General features: G+C 40.0%; 1 protein-coding gene across 3 annotated transcripts in view; it reads left to right on the top strand.

Moving 5' to 3' along the window:
- FNDC3B (fibronectin type III domain containing 3B) overlaps positions 1–19,398 on the top strand; it is a 331,538-nt gene that overhangs the window by 280,206 nt on the left and 31,934 nt on the right. For all 3 annotated transcript variants that reach the window (XM_073232085.1, XM_073232084.1, XM_073232083.1), the window contains exons 16-22: positions 486–557; positions 2,529–2,647; positions 4,385–4,490; positions 5,245–5,417; positions 7,411–7,524; positions 7,827–7,976; positions 12,768–13,048. In XM_073232085.1, the coding sequence (XP_073088186.1) occupies positions 486–557; positions 2,529–2,647; positions 4,385–4,490; positions 5,245–5,417; positions 7,411–7,524; positions 7,827–7,976; positions 12,768–13,048 (1,015 nt within the window). The remainder of the gene's footprint in view (positions 1–485; positions 558–2,528; positions 2,648–4,384; positions 4,491–5,244; positions 5,418–7,410; positions 7,525–7,826; positions 7,977–12,767; positions 13,049–19,398) is intronic.

The following is a 19,398-nucleotide window of genomic DNA, read 5'->3' as shown; positions in this document are numbered from 1 at the left end:
TCTGATGTTACTTATTTTGTCAATAAATTTTATACTTCCCCCTCCATCTCAAAAGAATCTGGTCACTGATAATACAAATGAAATAAAAAAGAAAATAATTTTAAAAAGAAATATATAAGTTTTCATCTCATATTTAAGTTACTGTGAAAAAGAAGGCTATAGATTCTCACAGTAAAGTTATTAACTCTTAAAAAAGTTAATTCATATTGTGAGTTTTGCTCATGTTTCACTACATAAATGCTAACTGACTTTTCAAGCTCTAAGAACTTAGAGTAACCAGATGGTATTCAAGGTTTCTTGGAGTTTTTGTTTCTTTTGTTTTCCAAGGATAGAGTTGAGTGAAATAATATATTAATTACTGTTCCTTTTGGTTGAATCCAGAATTAAGGCAGTACGATGTTTCATGATGTTGTGTGTTCCAGTGTTATTTACCAATAAAAATCAATGCCCTTTTATAACTAATGAGACATTTGCTAACTTTGCAGATCCTCCAAAGGACAGTGGTGGTTCAGAAATACTCAAGTACTTGCTGGAGATTACTGATGGAAATTCGGAAGGTGAAGCTTTTGGAAATTGTTGTATTCAAATCCAGTAGCAAGCCCTATTCTATATAGTAATGGTGGGCAGACAATTCTAATGATAGATCTTTTAGAATAAACAAGTCTTAATTACATATTGATAGTTTTTCTCTTTCACAAACATCATAGATCAGAATCTGATTGAAATGGACATTTTTATCATGTTAAATTTCCTGTGTCATTCATTTAAGCCCAAAGTCCTAATTAATAGAATGATTGAATTAAGTTTTTCATCCCCTCTCTTAGCACACGTTGTCCAGAAATTCTTATAAGCAGAGAGAGTGTTAGAAGCCATCAGCAGGAAGGATAAAGTGAAGGCAGCGTGCAAGTTCAAAAATCTACAAATTCTTGTGTATAATGATGACAAACAAAATACACTTTTATAACAGGTTTTGAAAATGCCTTTTCATCTTCAGACTATTTATTCATTACTTGTCAGGCTATATGGATTAAAATGGGACAAAGTTAGACATCAAATTCCTTAAATAGTGCCTTTTAAGCAATTCTTAGATTCTTTCTAAGAAAATTAATAAGGCTTTAATAGGAAAAAGAAAGCCACACATTGTCATCAGAACCTTAAAATAACATATCTCACTATTTCAACAATCCCTGTAACCATTTTTTTTTAAAAGTTAGACATGCACATGATAAAAACAAATAGAATTAACAGTAACTTTCACAAACAAGCAGAGCAGGTGTGTGGCTTGCCTTTTATTCTGTACCACAGTAGCCACCTATAGTATTTGTTTTTCCTGTCAGATCCTATTTTAAGCTAAAAACATGAGAATTCTTTGAGCTGGGCACAGCTATTCTTAATATAATACTCTGCAATAAAAATTTGATTTAGTTTTTTACAGTAGAAAGCCTGCCTAGGAGATTAGTCATGTATATGTAGCAGTTCATTGTGAAAAATCTAAATATATTTTGAATTTTCATGACTCTTGACCACTGGTAACAAATCAAAAGTAGATGCTATTGTCTGCTTACGGTTAACAGCTTCACCAGTGCATACCATGGCTGATTAACTGAACCTTCTCAGCCACCCTTGCTCACAGGTACCTTTTTAGCCCAGGTTTCCCAGTCAGTAATGTCAGGATAACTGCCCTTAACATCCCCTCTCCCGGGAAGCCCTAGTTCATGGGACTTCCCTGTACATGTAACCCAAGCAGTACCTGAGGGAATCTGTGGAAGTGACTTTAGTAAACTATGGATTAGGATAAAAAATTTTTTCTAAAACAACTTCATAGAATAAACCCTTTCATAAAATAGTCAGCTGGAAACATTGTCCGAGTAGAACAGAGAAGGCAGAGTGTGGCTGCAGCTGAGGTTGGTGGGGCAGCTGCGGTAGAAGCCGCCTCAGGTGCCTTCCTCCTGTGGCACCGGCCTCACTCTGGGTACCCGGACCCCACCGGTGACCCTGCTTCCATTCTTTAGTCCTGAGAAGTGGCCAGAAAACTGAGTCACACAGAGTGTTTCATCTTCGTCATCCTGCCAGGTGTTGCTGGCTTTTAAGTGTGGCTCCATGAAGAAAGCCTTTCCCAGAGTCCATCTGTAGTGGGAGGATTTCACTCACTGTGACCTCCAAGCAGATAAGAACAGGGAGGAACTCCTCAGCAGTGCCCCAGACAGACCGGAACCTCACGGCCCGGCAGCCTTCCCCTCGCCCGGCTGGCCCAGAGGCCTGCTCACCCCAGAAGCATTTCATAGCTTGCTCAGCACCATCCTCAGTCTCCTTTTACCAGCCTCCCCGACCCCCTCAGCTGTGCCAACCTCAGGGTCAGCCTGTGCAGTAGTGGTGATATGAAGTGGTCTAGCCAGCAGAGCTAAGTAAAAAAGAGAGAGATGCTGGTTTTCATAGAAACCATTCAGAGCTTTTTCTTATCAGTAGCAGTTAATACTATTCCATTTTTACAAAAAGGCATCAACTCATACACGAGTCTTGTTTTACAGCGAGTCAGTGGGAAGTGGCGTACAGTGGATCGGCTACAGAATACACGTTCACCCACTTGAAACCAGGCACTTTGTACAAACTCCGAGCATGCTGCATCAGTACTGGTGGACACAGTCAGGTCGGTTTTGTTTCAGTCTAAAAGTAAACATCTTTGGACAACCTGTCTATGATTTAAAATAAAATTGCTATTTGAAAATGTATCATGGTGATGCAACTTGATATGGTATCATGTCAGGAAAAGAAAACTAGAGATTGTTTTTTTAATTGTACTTTAGAGAATGTAAAAGATAGGCCCCAGATGATTCTCAATTGAATTGTGGTATTTTCAGGTATGTTTATCACTTAGTTATTATTTCTTAGAGTACTTTGACATGATCACCTGTGACAGTTGAAAACTGAGTGTTATGTGGAATTAGTATTAGCCAAAGAAAGGGGTTGAACCTCAGTTACTACAATCACAGAAACGCATAGAATTTAGAGTCAAAAAAGTGTGACCTCCTCCACTGTCCTGCTGTTACCCCAATGTGGCAGTTTTACGAATACAGGATATATCTTTCTCAAGGTACTTTAGTGCCATCTGCTGGAAAATTATTATCAAAATCATATAAATCTGTGGTGACAGCACTTGTGCAGTGCCCAGGTTACACATCTGTAGGCAGCAGCGCATGTCGCTTGCTGTCTACTGTTTACATGACCTCAGGCCAGGCAGCTGGCAGGTCAGGAGCCTTGGTTCCCACCACATGGTGTTCTCATGGGCTCAGAGCAACCTGATATACACACAGGAACTATCTCTAGAAGTGAGAGTTGTTATCTAAATGGCTATATAATCAGAAAGTGAGTAAAAGACAAATACTAAAAAGACATTTTCATTGTAGAGATATTTAACATTGTGGTTTGGAATCATTAAGAGAAAGAAATTGAGAGATGGTAGCATATAGCCCTGTGCTGGATTGACTTTTCAAGAGACTGTCTGCCAGTAGGGTGTTTAATTTTGCCAGTTACCCCACCTCCAGTGTTGTCCCACATATATTTTCTCCCCCAGCACCGCCCAAGGATAGTGGCGTGGTGTTGTCTACACTGCCCACACACACACACTGTCTGTGAAAGGAAGGGTCAGTTAGACCATTCTCGTGCAGTGCCCGAGCTCTCAGAGTGTCTCCCAGGCTGGGATATAGATATAGTGGGCACCTCCTGTGTGTGAGCACTTCACGGGGCAGCACAAAGATGGTGCTGCTCAAATACAGTTACAGCCCCTCTGCACTGCTTCTCCTCAGGAAGAACAGTGAGTTTGGCTGAGCTGCATAACTCCACTTTGTTTTCTCCCTTCTCTAAAAGGGGGTCAACTTCCACACCCCCTGCCTTATAGAACCAGATGCTACAAAAAGAAGGCCTACTTATTTTAGCATTAACAGAACCTGTTGGTTAATGTCAGACTCAGTTGATTAATAATTGACTTTGTTTGATTTTCTGCTCTGTATGTGGATGGTTGGCCATTTATGACAGCATTTACAAATTTCATCCAGCTGTTGTTTTGTGCTCTCTTCTGTCCTCATGAAGGGTCTAATTTTGGTTTAGAGGAAAATAATTGTGTCCTTAGGATATGTAGTACTCATGTCTACAAATCTGACTTCAGAAATATTCATCTTATGAGTAACATACGCAGGACATGCCCACACATAAAACACACCTACACATACATATGAAGTTCTTACTGCATAAAAGATATCTGTACGTATTCAATGTTAAACCCTATTTGGTAGCATTTACAGTTATAGGGGGTAATCTGCCTGGTATGTAGAGGTGTGGTAAACTCACTGTAACTAAGAGACGGTTCTCTTTGGTGTTTCTTCTGCAGTGTTCTGAAAGTCTTCCCGTTCGCACACTAAGCATTGCACCAGGTCAGTGCCGACCACCGAGGGTTTTGGGCAGACCAAAGCACAAAGAAGTCCACTTAGAGTGGGGTGAGTGAACAAATCTGCACATTGACATTGACAGTTTGGACAATTGGAGATTGAGTTTAAGACTTAATGCTATGTCATTAAGTTGGAAGTCTTCTTTCTGAAAATGTTCTTTTCTGTTGAAAATGTCCATATTGTTTTTAACATTCATTGGCTTGGGTTTTTATTCGAGAGGAGAATCCTTGTACACTATTCATCCTCTACCCTTCAGAGGGTACTTTTCCAGAAAAGGCTTCAGACCAGCCAGTCTTTTTCAGTAATTTTTCAACTTTATTCAAAAAAAAAGTTGTGCAAAAAAAAACAGTTTACAGCACGTAAAATTGCAAATATAAGCCTACAAATCTCTGTCAGACTTTTTTTTTAGACCACATATGTCTAAAATATAATAAAATATTGTGCCAACTTTGCTTCATCTCTCTTGATTTAAGTAAAGATTTTAAGAGATTTTCTTCCCTCCATGTCTTCCTCTTCCCCTGCCTTAGAATGTAAAGAAATTTGCCTATTCTATTTTTTTCAAGTTATTTTATTAATAATTCACACGCACTGACATGTGCTTGCTTTGGAAAGTGTGGATAACATCATTCAGAAACTGTTCTCCTGTATCGCTTTTCTTTTGGGGGAGGGGAGTTTCTTTTGTAAGAAAGGTACTTGGGGACAGGCCACCTCTGTGAGTTTGCAAGCCATGGAAAATCAAGTGTAATTCAGTCAGCTGAAAGTATACAGATGTTCTCAGAAGAGAAACATTCTCCATTCCCAGATGTTCCTGCTTCTGAAAGTGGCTGTGAGGTCTCGGAGTACAGTGTGGAGATGACGGAACCTGAGGAGGTAGCTTCCGAGGTGTACCACGGGCCGGAGCTCGAGTGCACGGTGGGCAACCTGCTTCCCGGAACTGTGTATCGCTTCAGGGTGAGGGCTCTGAATGACGGAGGGGTGAGTATACGGTTATGCACCACTATCAAAATATAAGGTTCTGTCTCTTAACATTTCTACCCTCCTGCAGTTCCTCAGCAGTGCCTATTCAACCTTGACAAAAGGTAAAAAATCCTTCTGAATTGATAAGATGACTCTGATTTTATATAGACCCCACATTGGAAATTCTGGTTCTTTTGTCCTATCATTCTATTAACAGAGCTCAAGATTAGTAAGAATGTCCCTCTTTAGATGTTTTGGTAGTTTTACAAATAATTCCCTATTTGCTCATTGACTGTATTAATCAGTTATGGGAAATTAGGACTTCATAATATTCCTTTACCATATTGTCTAAATTACCCAGCAATATCTTAGGTCAGTTTTTAAAGCTGGAGTGAGGTAGAGCCTAGCTTATTATTTCAGGTAGATTCAGAATGAGAACGAGGTGACCCAGATACTGTAAGAAAGGGCTTTTCGAAGTGTCACTGATGAGCAGAAACATAAAAGAAGGCAGAAGGGTGTGGGCAAAGCAGAGTGCTAATGTCACCAAAATTCCAGTGATTTGTACAGATGAGTTCCTTGTGAATAAACAGATGTAATTTAATTGAAGGTGACTTTAAAAATAAGCCCAACTAACCATGACAGACGTTGATGGTGACTTTTTCGAGTTCCTGGTAGTCCTATTCAGGCCTTCCAGAAGTGGAATGTGTGGTCTTTAGTATGATTGATGTTAACTACGACTGACTGTGGAGACCTTTGGTCTGAGGGAGGACTTCTGACCTTTAATAGGAGCTGGATCTCTTCTGATTCCCCATTAGGAAAGAATTTCAGATGTAGCATAACTGTTTCAATTTTTTTTAAGTGAAATTAAACAATAAAAATGTATTGATGAAAAGATAAGAGAGCCTGCACACCAACTTTCTGTGAGTAAGAGGAGGATGGGTGGTCATCACAGATGACGCAGAAACTTTCTTTACTGTTCTTTTTACCCTTTTCCCATCAACTTTTCTGGGATTCTCTGCCATAACTAAGATACGTGTGCAACTGCACTGATGAGAGTTTCACTTTTTCACCCCTTTCGCTAATCAATCACATAAAGAACCTCTTGGCAGGCTTCATTTATTCCTCTTATATTGGAAAGTAGCCATGTATTTGGCTTGTAGTCACCTTCTGAGATCTCTTGCAGAGCATTTCCCACCCACCCTCCCCCAGTATATTCTCAAGTTGTCTTGGGAAATATGAGCTATTTTGTTTTTGTATTAATTTTTTTTCCTGTTTTGGGAAACATATACTTCATTAGCCTGTATATTATTTTAATTTACCCTTGGCCCCACTTCTTTGAAGTATCACATACTGCACTATTAAAAATGAGTGATGATGCTTCTCTTGAAGTGTTTGGACTCTCTGGTGGTGGTTGGCTCTGAGCAGGGCGGTCACTGATAGTGATGCAGTGGGGGCACAGTGTCAGCCTTCAGATAGCTGAGATGGTGGGGACGTGCTGAGAACACACCGGCAGGAGCATTAGAGTTCAAAATGGAAAATACCAGTAACTAGAAGAAATTCCCAGAATTTGATAACCAACAGTTCTGAGTAGATTTTATGCATTAAAAATTAAACTGCAGTGTCCATCTGACTTAGTTTCTTCAATGTTAAAGACAACAAACTCTAAAAACAGAAATGTTAGAACAACTGTATTGTGTCAAAATTCAGCATGTTTTTGTTTCAAATGTCACAGTAAAGGAAAATGTTTGGTAAATCATGTTGAATGAATACAATTTTTTATAAAAATAATCCTTGTAAATAAAAAGAATATACTTATGTAATAGATATTTATCACTCAAAGAATGTCTGTAGGAAAAAAACCCATATACATAATTATTGAAAACAAAAACCATTAGGTGAAATTTTTTTAACCAATTGTATTGATGATGGTGTTAGCCTAGCCCTTATTTAGTTATTAGCTTGTGTGTGTGCACAGCATACACAGAAGCATGTGTGTGCTCTTCTCTTTCAGTATGGCCCCTACTCTGATGTGTCAGAAATTACCACTGCTGCAGGGCCTCCTGGACAATGCAAAGCACCTTGTATTTCTTTTACGCCTGATGGATGTGTCCTAGTGAGTTGGGAGGTGAGTCAGGCACATGTTACAGATCAATTTCTATTTATTCTCCTTTATCTGCCCCCAAATCACATACGGTGATTCTTACACATTAATCTCCCTTGGCACTTGCTTATGTCATTTAGAGTTGTAGAAATTTTACCACTGGTCAAAACTGAGAGGAGATTGATTATTTCTTGCATGCTTTTCTTTTGTGTCTATTTGAAATATCCTGAGGCACATTACTGTCTTTACCAGTTGAGTTCATTGAACACAAAAGTTATAGGATTTTCTTCTCAATGAAATTAACTGCTTGAATTTCTACTTTGCAGAGTCCTGAAAGCTCTGGTGCCGACATCTCAGAGTACAGGTTGGAATGGGGAGAAGATGAAGAATCCTTAGAACTCATTTATCATGGGACAGACACCGGCTTTGAAATAAGGGATCTGTTGCCAGCTGCACAATATTGCTGTAGACTACAGGTAGGTTGGCATTATTCAGATGTTACTCATAAACAGTGGTGTTCCGTAAAAGACTCTTGGGGAAACTTATCCCAAAAGTCATATGCAGGCTATCAGGAGGGATGATATGGAATAGAGAATCCTTTTAAATAAAAATAAATTTCATTGTTTTGGTATTTTACAATTAACTTCTGCTTCCGTAACATAATAACAAAACCAGCTTCTTCCCCACTCTACTTCTCACCATCCTTGCATTTTCCTTGTTTGTCAGTTCACTGAATAAATGACAGTCCAAGACAAAGTTGTCACAGCTCCTTAGGGAAGATTCCTTCTGTCTGATTCCCCTTGAGATGCACATTTCAGTGGGAAAGCCACTTATAACCAGCAAAAGACAGAAAATGTATGTGCTGGCTATTAAGTGGAGCCAAAGCAAACCTCAGTCCAACTAGTCTGCATTGGCTTATGGGACTCAGCTTCGCTTCTCAGTGACCATTAGCAAGGCTGGTTGTCTGTAAGCATCCACCTGGGAGCCCCAGTAGAGTAACATCTAGAACAGTCATCTCCGAGCCAACCCCTGAGACTGACAATGCTCATGGGTTTACTTTTACTTTATTGATGTGGATCAATTTTTTTTCCTGTTGTAAAGCCTTATTGTCTCAATAAAACAGAGTTCTTTGTCCTTTTCTTTCCATTTGGTCAGTAACATTTCTAGAGCATTACTTTGTGCCAGAATCAAAGGACAATCAGGAAGATCAAAAGGAGAGATACAAAGATTAATCAGATGTTATTCTTGACCTTGAAGAATTCTGTCTTTACACACATTTAGATTTAAATAGATAAGGAAGCTAAGATACCAGATTTAGGTTCCAGCTGATTTAAATCAAGGATCAAATTGCTTATTACAAGTCCATTGATATTAGTGTCTCTGGCTTCTTTGGAGAAAATACTCCCTTCATAAATTAATTTTCCCGATTAACTGAAGCTTTTTTGTTAAATTCTGAAGCATGCTTTATCATAAACATTTCTGATTAAACTTTCGTTATGTACCTTCCTTCCTTCCTTCTTGGATGGAGCACCTGGGACATAATTAACCCTTTGTCACTGTGTCACAGTCACAGCACATTGTCTGATCTTTATAAGTGGTGCTGAGTCATTGTGAAAAAGGGTAAAATTATGTACTACAGTCCTGTTTTTGGAACAAGGCAGGATATAAATAAAAACCTCTCCGCCACACAGGAAAGAACCTTGCTATGCTTTTGGGTTTTGGTCTCTCTTTAAAATGTTCTTCTGCTTCCTTTTTTTCCTTTTATGGAATATATTGTCACTTAGCACTGACTTACCAAAGTTCATTTTAAAAGACACATTGGTAAGAATAGAACCTGCATAATAATCTTGTCTCCCTGTTTTGATAGTCAGAAGTACAAAATATTTTCAAATGTGTATACTTGTCTGTCATAAATGAGTCAGACCCTAGAAAGGGGATAGTACTTTTAAGACCACCATTACTGTGTTAAGGAAATATTGCTAGGACAGGGGTGTCCTCAACCTGTATTGATTTCTTGGTATCTATGAGCCAAATATAAATTATTTTCATATGCCATAACTACAAAGTTAGGTTAAACTAGATTTTTTTTTTATATTGGCATCCTTAAAATTAAATCACTGGAAAACCTACTGTATTTTATAATAATTGGGTGAAACATTTCTTGTTTTGCTCAGGAATTTCTAAATTTTTATAGTCTTTCTTAGCAATATTTTGATTAACAAGTACCAAAATAATTATGTTCACTTGAGGCATATCATATATATTGAAGGCATACATTTATTTAGTAAAAGACTCTCCTAAATTGTTTCCTTTGAAAATTGGTAATAATAACTGGTATATATCAAGAAAGCACTTTTCACAGAATAAAGCTAGTAAAAGAAAGGGGGATCCTGTGTGGGATCCTGGAGTAGAAAAAGAATATTATTGGAGAGACTGGTAAGATTTGAATCAGGTTTATATGTAGTTAATACTATTGTGTCGATGTTCATTTCCTGGTTTTGATCATTGCTATGTAGGGTATTAATATTAGCTAAAGCAAAGTGAGAGAAATTATCTGTATTATTTTTATAACTTTTCTGTTGGTCTAAGATAGTTCAAAATAAAAAGATGGCTTTTTTTTTTTTAAATAGGAAAAATGCAGTTTTGTTCTTAGTTTTCCCAGCAGGAAGGAGAGAAGTGAAGTACCAAAAGTAGGCCCAACACTGCCAGGACTCTACATGTTAACCAGTTTAATCTTTACAATAATTCTGTGAATTAGATGTTACTGTCCATTTTATATCTGGGGAAACAGGCTCAGAGAGATTAATTTACCTAAGATCACAAAGTTAATAAATAATGGAATCAAGATTGGAACTGAGGTCCAGCTCTAAAAGCCACATAATTTTCCTTCATTGTGAATATTGATCTCTATGATTGTTGCCATTCTGACCCTGTTATGCATTTGTATCCTGCCATTTGTGACAATATGGATGGACCTAGAGGGTTTTATGCTAAGTGAAATCATCCTGGCAGAGAAAAGCAAATATCATATGATTTCACTTATATGTAGAATCTAGAAACAAAAAAAAATGAACAAAATAGCAGTAGACTCAAAGACACAGAGAAGTGACTGGTGTTACCATGGGGACTGGGATAGGTGGGTGAGGAGGATAATGGAGCACAAAAATTCTCAGTCATAATATGGGGGTGGTAGTACAGCATGGAGAATACAGCCAATGATTCTGTGACATCTTCCTATGTTGACAGATAGTAACTGCACTAGAGGAGTTGAGGATTTAATAATATGGGTAACTGTTCAATCACCGTGTGGAATACTTGAAACCAATATAAGATTGTATTATCAACTATACTTCAATTAAAAAAAATAATAGCTAAATAATAAAAAACCTCCAAGTACATACTCTTTAAGTACATATGGCATCAAAATTTTACCAGAAAGAGTTGAAGTATGGTCATGATATAAGAATAGATATGACAAAATATTTCACTAGCATTTCAAAAGTGATTTGATAACAAACAAGTTCGCTTAGCTTGTGTCTTTGAAATTAACAGTAATACATAGGCATTGTAAGTTTTGTTTTGAACCTTTAAGAGATCAGACTACCATCCTTTAGTTTTGTAGCTGTCCTCATAAACTCTCCTATGAAGTAAATGAGAAATAGCTTTTTGAGTACAGTCACTTCAGTAAGGAGGCTGCCAAGTGCTTTTCTCTTTATAAGGACAACTTAACATTTATTGAGCACGTACTCTGTGTGAGGTATTGTTCTAGTTGCTGGGAATACAATAGTGAAGCAGACATCACCCTTATGGAATTTACAGTCGGCTCATAGAAGTAATTAAACAAAGTGTATCTGTGCTATCATGAAAAATAAAGCACAGAAGGGAAATCAGAAACAAAGAGGATCAGAGTGAATGGAAGTGGGAGACTGACTGCAAGTTTAAATGGTGTTCAGACAGGGCTTATGGATAAGGCAGAGCTTGAGAGAAGGCCTGAGGAGATGGCTGAGCAAGCTGTGCACCTGTCTGGGGAAAACGTTTGCGGACAGAAGGGGCAGCAAGTTGCAAAGGCGCTGTGGCACAGCAAGGAGGCTGATCTGCCTGGAGAGAGAGGGCCTTGGGGTAGCTGATGAAGTCAGAGTGGTAGTAGGTTTTTGGAAGGGTGGTGGTGGAGAGCAGATCTGTTGGGGTCTGGTAGCCTATTGTGAGGACTTAGAAGTTTGTTCAGAATATGGTGGGAGGCCGGTTAGGAGGTCGTTCCAGGAATCAGGTGCAGGAGAGTGTAATTGGGCTAGGGTAGTATTGGGTGTGCTGGTGGCCTGGATGGGGGTATGAGAGGACGAACAATGTCCAGTGATGACTCAGAGTTGGTGAGGAGGAATAGGATAGAAAGAAGTTGCTGTGTGGAGGCTTGAGTTTGAGATGCCTGTTTGACATTCAAGTAGAGATACTCAAATAGCAATGGATACACCAGAGTGACATCCAAGACAGACATCTGAGCTACACAAATAAGTTTGGGAGTATACGTGGCACTTACCCCTGAGACAAGATGAGATTCTGGGAGTTTGAGCAGAGGTAGAGAAGAAGAGGTGTCCTAGGCCTGAGCCCTGGTACCCTCCAGTGCTGAGAGATCAGGGTGAAAAGTAGCAATGAGCAAAGGTGATTGAGAAGCAGCAGCAGGTGAATAGAAACTAGAGTATGTGTCCTGGAGACCGAGGGAAAGAGCAGTGAGTGATAAAAGTGACTGGTCTTGCTCTCAGGTAAAGTCAGAAAGGGGTAAGAATTGAGCTTATTATTTCTATGGAAAACAGTAATGTCTTTTCTAAAAATTTTATTGCTCTTCCAGGGCAGCAGTAGAGTTATTAAAAGTCAGATTACTAAATTCCAATCCCAGCTTTGCCTCTAACTCAGTTTGACCTTGAATTCCCTCCTCTGTGGAAGGCAGATAAGGATGTTTGCCATTTACTGTCTCCGACAGATGATTATTGTGACAACCACATAAGACAATATATAATCTGAAATGGGCCAAAGTGTTATTCTAAAATTATTTTTCATAAAAGGGTATGATAGCAATATTATCTTTAGCTTTCTTACAGGAGAGATGTGATTGTCATTCTTTGGAAACTGGTCATTAAAGTGAACACTTTTTAGGATTTATTTTTTACATTTCCAGAAGTAAATAATGTATTACTTTAGATTTATTAAATAGCACCTAACATGGAGGCATTAGACTGTGCCATGGGGTGACGCAGACTTTGTCTCATCTTTAGGCCGCCAATCAAGCTGGAGCAGGACCGTACAGTGAGCTTGTCCTCTGCCAGACACCAGCATCTGCCCCTGACCCTGTCTCCACTCTCTGTGTTCTGGAGGAGGAGACCCTCAATGCCTATCCTGATTCACCTTCTGTGTGCCTTGTTCTGAACTGGGAAGAGCCGTGCAATAATGGATCTGAAATCCTTGCTTATAATATTGATCTTGGAGACGCTAGCATCACCGTGGGCAGTACCACCACCCATGTTCTGAAGGATCTCCTTCCAGAAACCACCTACCGGTGAGTGCCTATTAGTAGAAATAAAGGTGCTTTAACCCACTATCACTTAGGGTTACAGATGCTTTAGGTTCTAAAAGCCAAACAAGTGAATTGTAGCTATTCTAAATATGTTTGAGAGTACTAAATGCAGAAATAGGCTTAAAACATATATCACTTTATACTTTTTCAGTCAAATACAAATTTAGACCATTTGTATCCCCTGAGGGAGGATTTCACCTAGTACTTCAAATCATTTCCTCCCTCTTGGTCTCTCAGTAACCACTTTTTATATTTTGACTCTGACTCACGTCTCTCTGTGTCGCCCTCTGCCTTCTCATGCACTTGCCTGCCTCTGAAGCAGGGTTCTACCATTCTTCTGCCATTCTTCTGATTCCTCAAAAGCAGGCACAGTGCAACATGTAGCTTTTACTCATGACTTAACAAGGGACAGAGAGAGAAGTTACATGACACACCACCTAACAGAACTCAGATAGCATCTATGGACTTTCCCCCAAAATTCCTGTGTGGGACCTGGCCACCTCACCTTCATCTTCTCACACACCTTTTTCTGTAACATGGCCTTCAAAAATTTCAAGTCATTTAGCTCTGACCCCAAGTTGCCATAACTCACTCAAAACAGAGAGTTTATGATCAGTGATAGGAGGTACGGGAGCCTCTGGTTATTCATGTGTATGTTCTCAGGGCATCTCCCTTTGTCAGATTACAGATGGTCCCAATTTACAATGTTTCAACTAATGACTTTTCAGTTTTACAGTGGTGCAAAAGCAATATTCATTAGAAACTATACTTTGAATTTTTATCTTTTCCTGGGCTAGCAATACATAGTATGATACTCTGGCAATGCTGAGCAGCAGCAGTGAGCCACAGCTCCCAGACAGCCATGCCATCATGAGAGTAAACAGCTGACACACTTACAACTATCCTGTACCCATCTGTACCCTGTGCCACAACCATTCTTGTTTTCATTTTCAGTGTAGTAGTCAATAAACTGCATGAGATAGTCAACATTTTATCATAAAATAGGCTTTGTGTTAGATGATTTTGCCCAACTGTAGAGTGATAGAAGTGTTCTGAGTACCCAGGGCTCAGAATGCTCAATATGGTTTGAAGTGGGGCTTGCAATAGAAACTGAATAAAGGTCCCACAAAGATGAAGAGGCAGGCCTGCTGGATCTGCTGCTGAGGAAATCCAGAGATGATTACCCCAGACCCTGACCTCGGGGGATTTCCCCAAAGATGATGCTTCAAGGAAACCTGACCATGAAGTATATCTCTAGGGAAAAATGACCAAGTGAATGTCATACCCCAGCTGTTTCTGAAAGACCAGATGTCCAGGATTTTGCCTGACCTTGACCCTCAGGCCAGAAAACCTATGAAGAAGCTCACGTTCAGGGACTCACTGAAAGGTTGTATGCCCACCCTGTTCCACACCAGAGGTCTACTCCAGAGTGGACCCAAATCATCAGGTCAGTCCTCTGAATTTTGGATGAGAAATCATAAAAGAGTTTTTAGTTAAGGTGTTAGCTAAACAATTTTGCTTCTTCCTGACATTAAAGAAGGCTTAAATGATTACAAAACTATTTAAGAAGTATTTAATGGATATAGCATATATAATCCCATTCAGTATTGATATGCAAGGCTAGTATATTGAGCTGAATGTGGAAAGTCACACTGGAAGGATGTCACCTCTTTACCTAACAGGGTAACTTGGAAGATAGCATTTTGGACAGACTACAGGAAATTGACTAGCTTTAGAAAAGACAGATCTTTGGCTTTAGTCATAATATGTGTTCTTGGCCAAAAAAAAGAAAGAAAAAGATTTAGTCCAAGTCTTTGATGGCCAATTAATAAATTGGACATTTCATATTTTAGATAATAAGATTTAATATTTGTATTTAAGATCATCCTTTACTCAACTTTATGCTAGTTTCTATAGCACATAGTGAGTACACTATAGTAGAACTCTGGTTAACCCACAGTCTTGTTCTTTTGTTTTAAAAACACAATTGCAATAATTATAGTGAAATACAAAATAAGTATTTCAAGGAAGTAAGGGTGTAATTTCGGGCCAGTCAACTTTTACTTCAACTTTTCCTATCCCATAAATTGATTAAAATATAAGTGAACAGATCACAGTGTTCTAGATAAAAATGTGAGATGAAATATTTTAAGCAGGCCATGGGCTTGGATAAATGACTTGTTTCTTTTGTTTGATTTTTGTTGTCGTTTAACTAAACATCGTTTAGCTAAAATCTGCTTAGCTGATCCTGAGCCTTCTGCTAGAGCAATGGTTCTCGATGTGAGGTTCCTGGATCAGCAGCACCTGGAAACTTAAAAGTTTTGTGTCAGGCCTTCCTCCAAGCCTGCTGTGTCAGAGACGACTAGGCCTGGAGCCTGTCTCTGTGCTTAAATAGCCCTGCAGGAGATTTTGCTGCCTGTTAAAGTTTGAGAACCTGTTCCCTAGAGCAGTGATTCCTTAAAGTTTTGTACGTAGAATCACGTGGAGAGCTCCTGTTTGCAGAAGTCTGAGCCCCATCCTGAACACTGCTGTTCATAGGCCCCAGCAGAGCCTCAACGTCATTGTCTTATAAGGGCACCATCCTCCCTTCATTCAGATCTGTCCTCACTAGCATGGGTTTTCTGTAACCTCCAGCATCGTAATCAGGTAAGTTCCCTGATGGTCTCTTCAATGGGTAGTGCTCAGACCTCAGGAATGACCTGACTGGCTGGCTCAGAGCAGAGCAGGATTGTCACTTCACATGTTCTCCATATTGAGCAGTTAGTGAGGTTGCCTAAGATTCTTTTTTTTGGCAACCTCATTATATATCTGATTCATACTGAGCTTCCAAGCAACTAAACCTTAAGGAAGATTTGTTATGTTCATTTATGCCCTCTTGCTAGGTAAAGTGGGGATGAAAATGACATTTTTTGAATCTTTACTACATGTCAAGCACTGCATTCAATGTCAAATGATGAATCATAAACCATCTCATCCTAGCAAGATGAGATAGGCTTTATTAGAAGACAAATTCTGAGTAGTTCAGAAGCTGGCAGGAGTCAAGCAGCCTTGACTTCAATCCTGGTTCCCTCACTTTTTGTCTCTGGGACCTTTGGTTATTTAAGCTCTCTGTGCCTCAGTTTTCTGACCTGTGAAATGGTGAGAATAATTTTAGCTAGCTAAAAGGATTGTTGTGTGTTTTAGATAAAAGATTTCAGGCACCTCACAGGGGACCTGACACATAGTAAGGGCTCAAATAAATTACCTCTTGCTAGAATTTGGTAAGAAGTGAGCTAGAAGGTGAGTGGTGACCAGATTATGGGAAGAAGTATCTGTGGAAATCTGGCATTGCCCTTTAAAGCAATGGGAGACTAGGGTGTTTTTTTCCTGTCAAGGCAGGGTACGATGAAAAACAAGCCTGGGTCCCCCAGCAAGAGGACTGCTAAAGGGGCAAGGATTGCACAGAGCTTACTGCTCAAGAGAAAGGACAGGTAGACAAAATTGTCCAGGTGCACTCTTCCCAGCAGGTTTGGAGCTTTCACGATCTTCAGACCCTCCAGCTCCCTGGCTGGCTACGCAGCTCCAAGGACCCCCTCTGTGATAGGCAGCCTTTCTCCTGGCCAGCCCCACCTGGCTTGCAAACTGGTAAACTGTACCCTGGCGTTAGGCCACCAGAGGGAAGATCTGTCTACAGCAACTATAAATGCAAAGCATAGAGGCTTACTTATACCTGTGTGCTCGGCCCAGTGGTTCAGGCAGTGGAGACAGGCATAGCAAATGTTATGGTGGTACTGGTGCCCAAGTTGCTGTGAGAACAAGCAGCTTGGTTGAAGGGGCCCAGGAACCAGCCAGTTCAGGTCACCCTTCCCGGAAGCCTGCCCCAAATAACTTGTTCTGCTTTTAATACCTCCATTGTGCTCCTCAACAATTGGATCTCCAACCAAAATTCATTCCTGAGTTCTTGAATATTTTTCTGTACCTCCATGAGCATGTTAATGATTTTTATTTTGAAATCCTTTTCAGGAAGATTCATGAGGTCGATGTCATTTAATCCTTCTCAGGAGTTGTATTCATAATTTTACTTTGAACCAGGTTCTTTTGGCATTTCATATTTGTATATGGCGCCCTCTAGTGCCCAGAAGCTCTGCTCTCTGGAGCTGCTCAGCCCCTGAAGGAGCTGTATTGGTCACAGGGGAGCGGTATTGGTGCCTGGGGGGAGGAAAGAGCTATTTCCTGCTTCCCGGCTGCTATGCCTGTCTTCACTGCCTGAACCACTGGGCCGAGCACACAAGTATAAGCCTCTATGCTTTGTGTTTGTAGTTGCTGTGAACAGATCTTCCCTTTGTCTGGCCTAACACGGAAAGATATTCAAGAACTCAGGGTTTGCGAGCCAGGTGGGGCTGGCCAGGAGAAAGGCTGCCTATCACAGAGGGGGTCCCTGGAGCTGCGTAGCCAACCAGGGAGCTGGAGCGCCTGAAGATCGTGAAAGCTCCAAACCTGCTGGGCAGAGTGCACCTGGACAATTTTGTCTGCCTGTCCTTTCTCCTGAGCAGTAAGCTCTGTGCAATCCTTGCCCCTTTAGCAGTCCTCTTGCTGTTAGGAAGACTCTCAAACTGCCCACCTTTCTTTTGTCCCAGAGCAGCCAGATATGGATCCCTGCTTTCCACAAGCAGCTGGAATCTCAGTCTCTCCAGGAATTCTGCCTGTCTTAGCTTTCCAACACCCTAATCATGGGAATACCATGCAAGCACCATGAAATGTAGGTTTGTGCTCCCAGAGCAGATCTCCGGAGCTAGGTGTTCAGCAGTCCCAGGCCTCCACTCCCTCCCCGCTCCATTTCTCTTTCTCCCGCCAATGAGCTGGGGTGGGGGAGGGGCTCCAGTCCCATTTTGGTACATTACCCTGTCCGTGAGGTTTATTCTTTTCTGCAGGTGTATGCAGTTCGGCTTAGTCCTCTTTCCTGTTGTTCTTTCTGGATTAGTTGTATTAATTATATTTTCGTATTATATGCAGTTTGAGGAGGAAGCCTCTGTCTCACCTCTCATGCCGCCATCTTTAATCCAATTCCACATAACTTTGCTCTGAACACATCTTTTTCTCTAAAGAGATTTCCTGTATTTACACTATTATTTTATATTCCTTCAGAAGTTACCTGATGATGATTCTCTTCTTTCCTGGTTTTCTCTTCCTAATTAGATGATTAGGTGGTGGGTTGGTGGGGAGTGGGGGAGTTCTACAAAGTCCATCCTTCGCTCCTTGGGCCTCTCCTACCTCAGCCCTTCATGGGGAAAGTGGGTCATCCTAACCCTGCACTCACCCCCACCCATGAGGCATCCTGAGTGCTGGGGTGGCACCTGCCTGGGCAGGGAAGGTTTGTTTTGAAAGTCACTCTTCTTTTAGTAGATGTAATGTTGGGAATTTTACTGTGTATGTGTGTGTGTATATGTGTGTGTTTATATAAGGTACATTATAGAAAGCTATGATGTTCTGAAGCAGGAATGTGTTTGGCATCTAGAATTAGACACTAGATATTTTAATAGTGGGTTTTCAATCAAAATTGAAAGAATATGCTTCTTAATTTATTTAATCAGTATTATCAGTACACAGATGGATTTTGCAGACTCCTAGACACTTGAAGAGATTTTTCACAGCAACCTGGCCAAGACAGAGTTACCTCACTTCCCTAAATTGGAAAGCAAAATTCCATTTACCTTATACTCAGTTTGCAGAGCGTAAGATGCCAGAAACTGGTATACAATGCATGATTACTAAAGAACCCCACAGATCCATCTAAATTTCAAAATTAACATTTACTTCAGCTAAAAAGAAAATTTCCCAAGTTTGGGTTTGAGATAGACTTTAATTAATTTAACAAAACTTGAAAGTCAGTTTTTTTCTGAGGTGAATTCTTGAATTTGTCCGACAGGTTAGTGTTTTACACATTAGTCCTGGGTGAGCTCTCACTGGAATTAGGAAATTATTTTCATACACTATAGTTTTCACCCCAAAACACAACAGACAGCAACTGCCTTCATCCTAGTTAAGCTTTCTCAACCTCCTAGGCTCAGAGCTCTTAATATTTGTACCAGAATGCAAGCAGATACAGCCTCATTTCATATTATCAGTTCCTCAATTCTATTTCAGTTTTGAGTGTTACTTAATCATCAGAACTAATTAACATTAGTTTAGTGAATCAGCTACACGGAAAGTGTTTTCCTTGCATATTTACAGAAACAAAATGTATTTTTGTGAAACTGTAGGATAAGTTGAAGTGTTTTAAAATCCAGGTAGTTGATTTCAAGGCCAAAAGTTGTTTAAATAATGTGAAAATAGATTTGTTGTCTGTTCTAAAT

This window comes from Manis javanica, chromosome 3 (genome assembly GCF_040802235.1).
Source record: "Manis javanica isolate MJ-LG chromosome 3, MJ_LKY, whole genome shotgun sequence".
NCBI lineage: Eukaryota > Metazoa > Chordata > Mammalia > Pholidota > Manidae > Manis > Manis javanica.
This window is presented reverse-complemented; position numbering and strand designations above follow the sequence as displayed.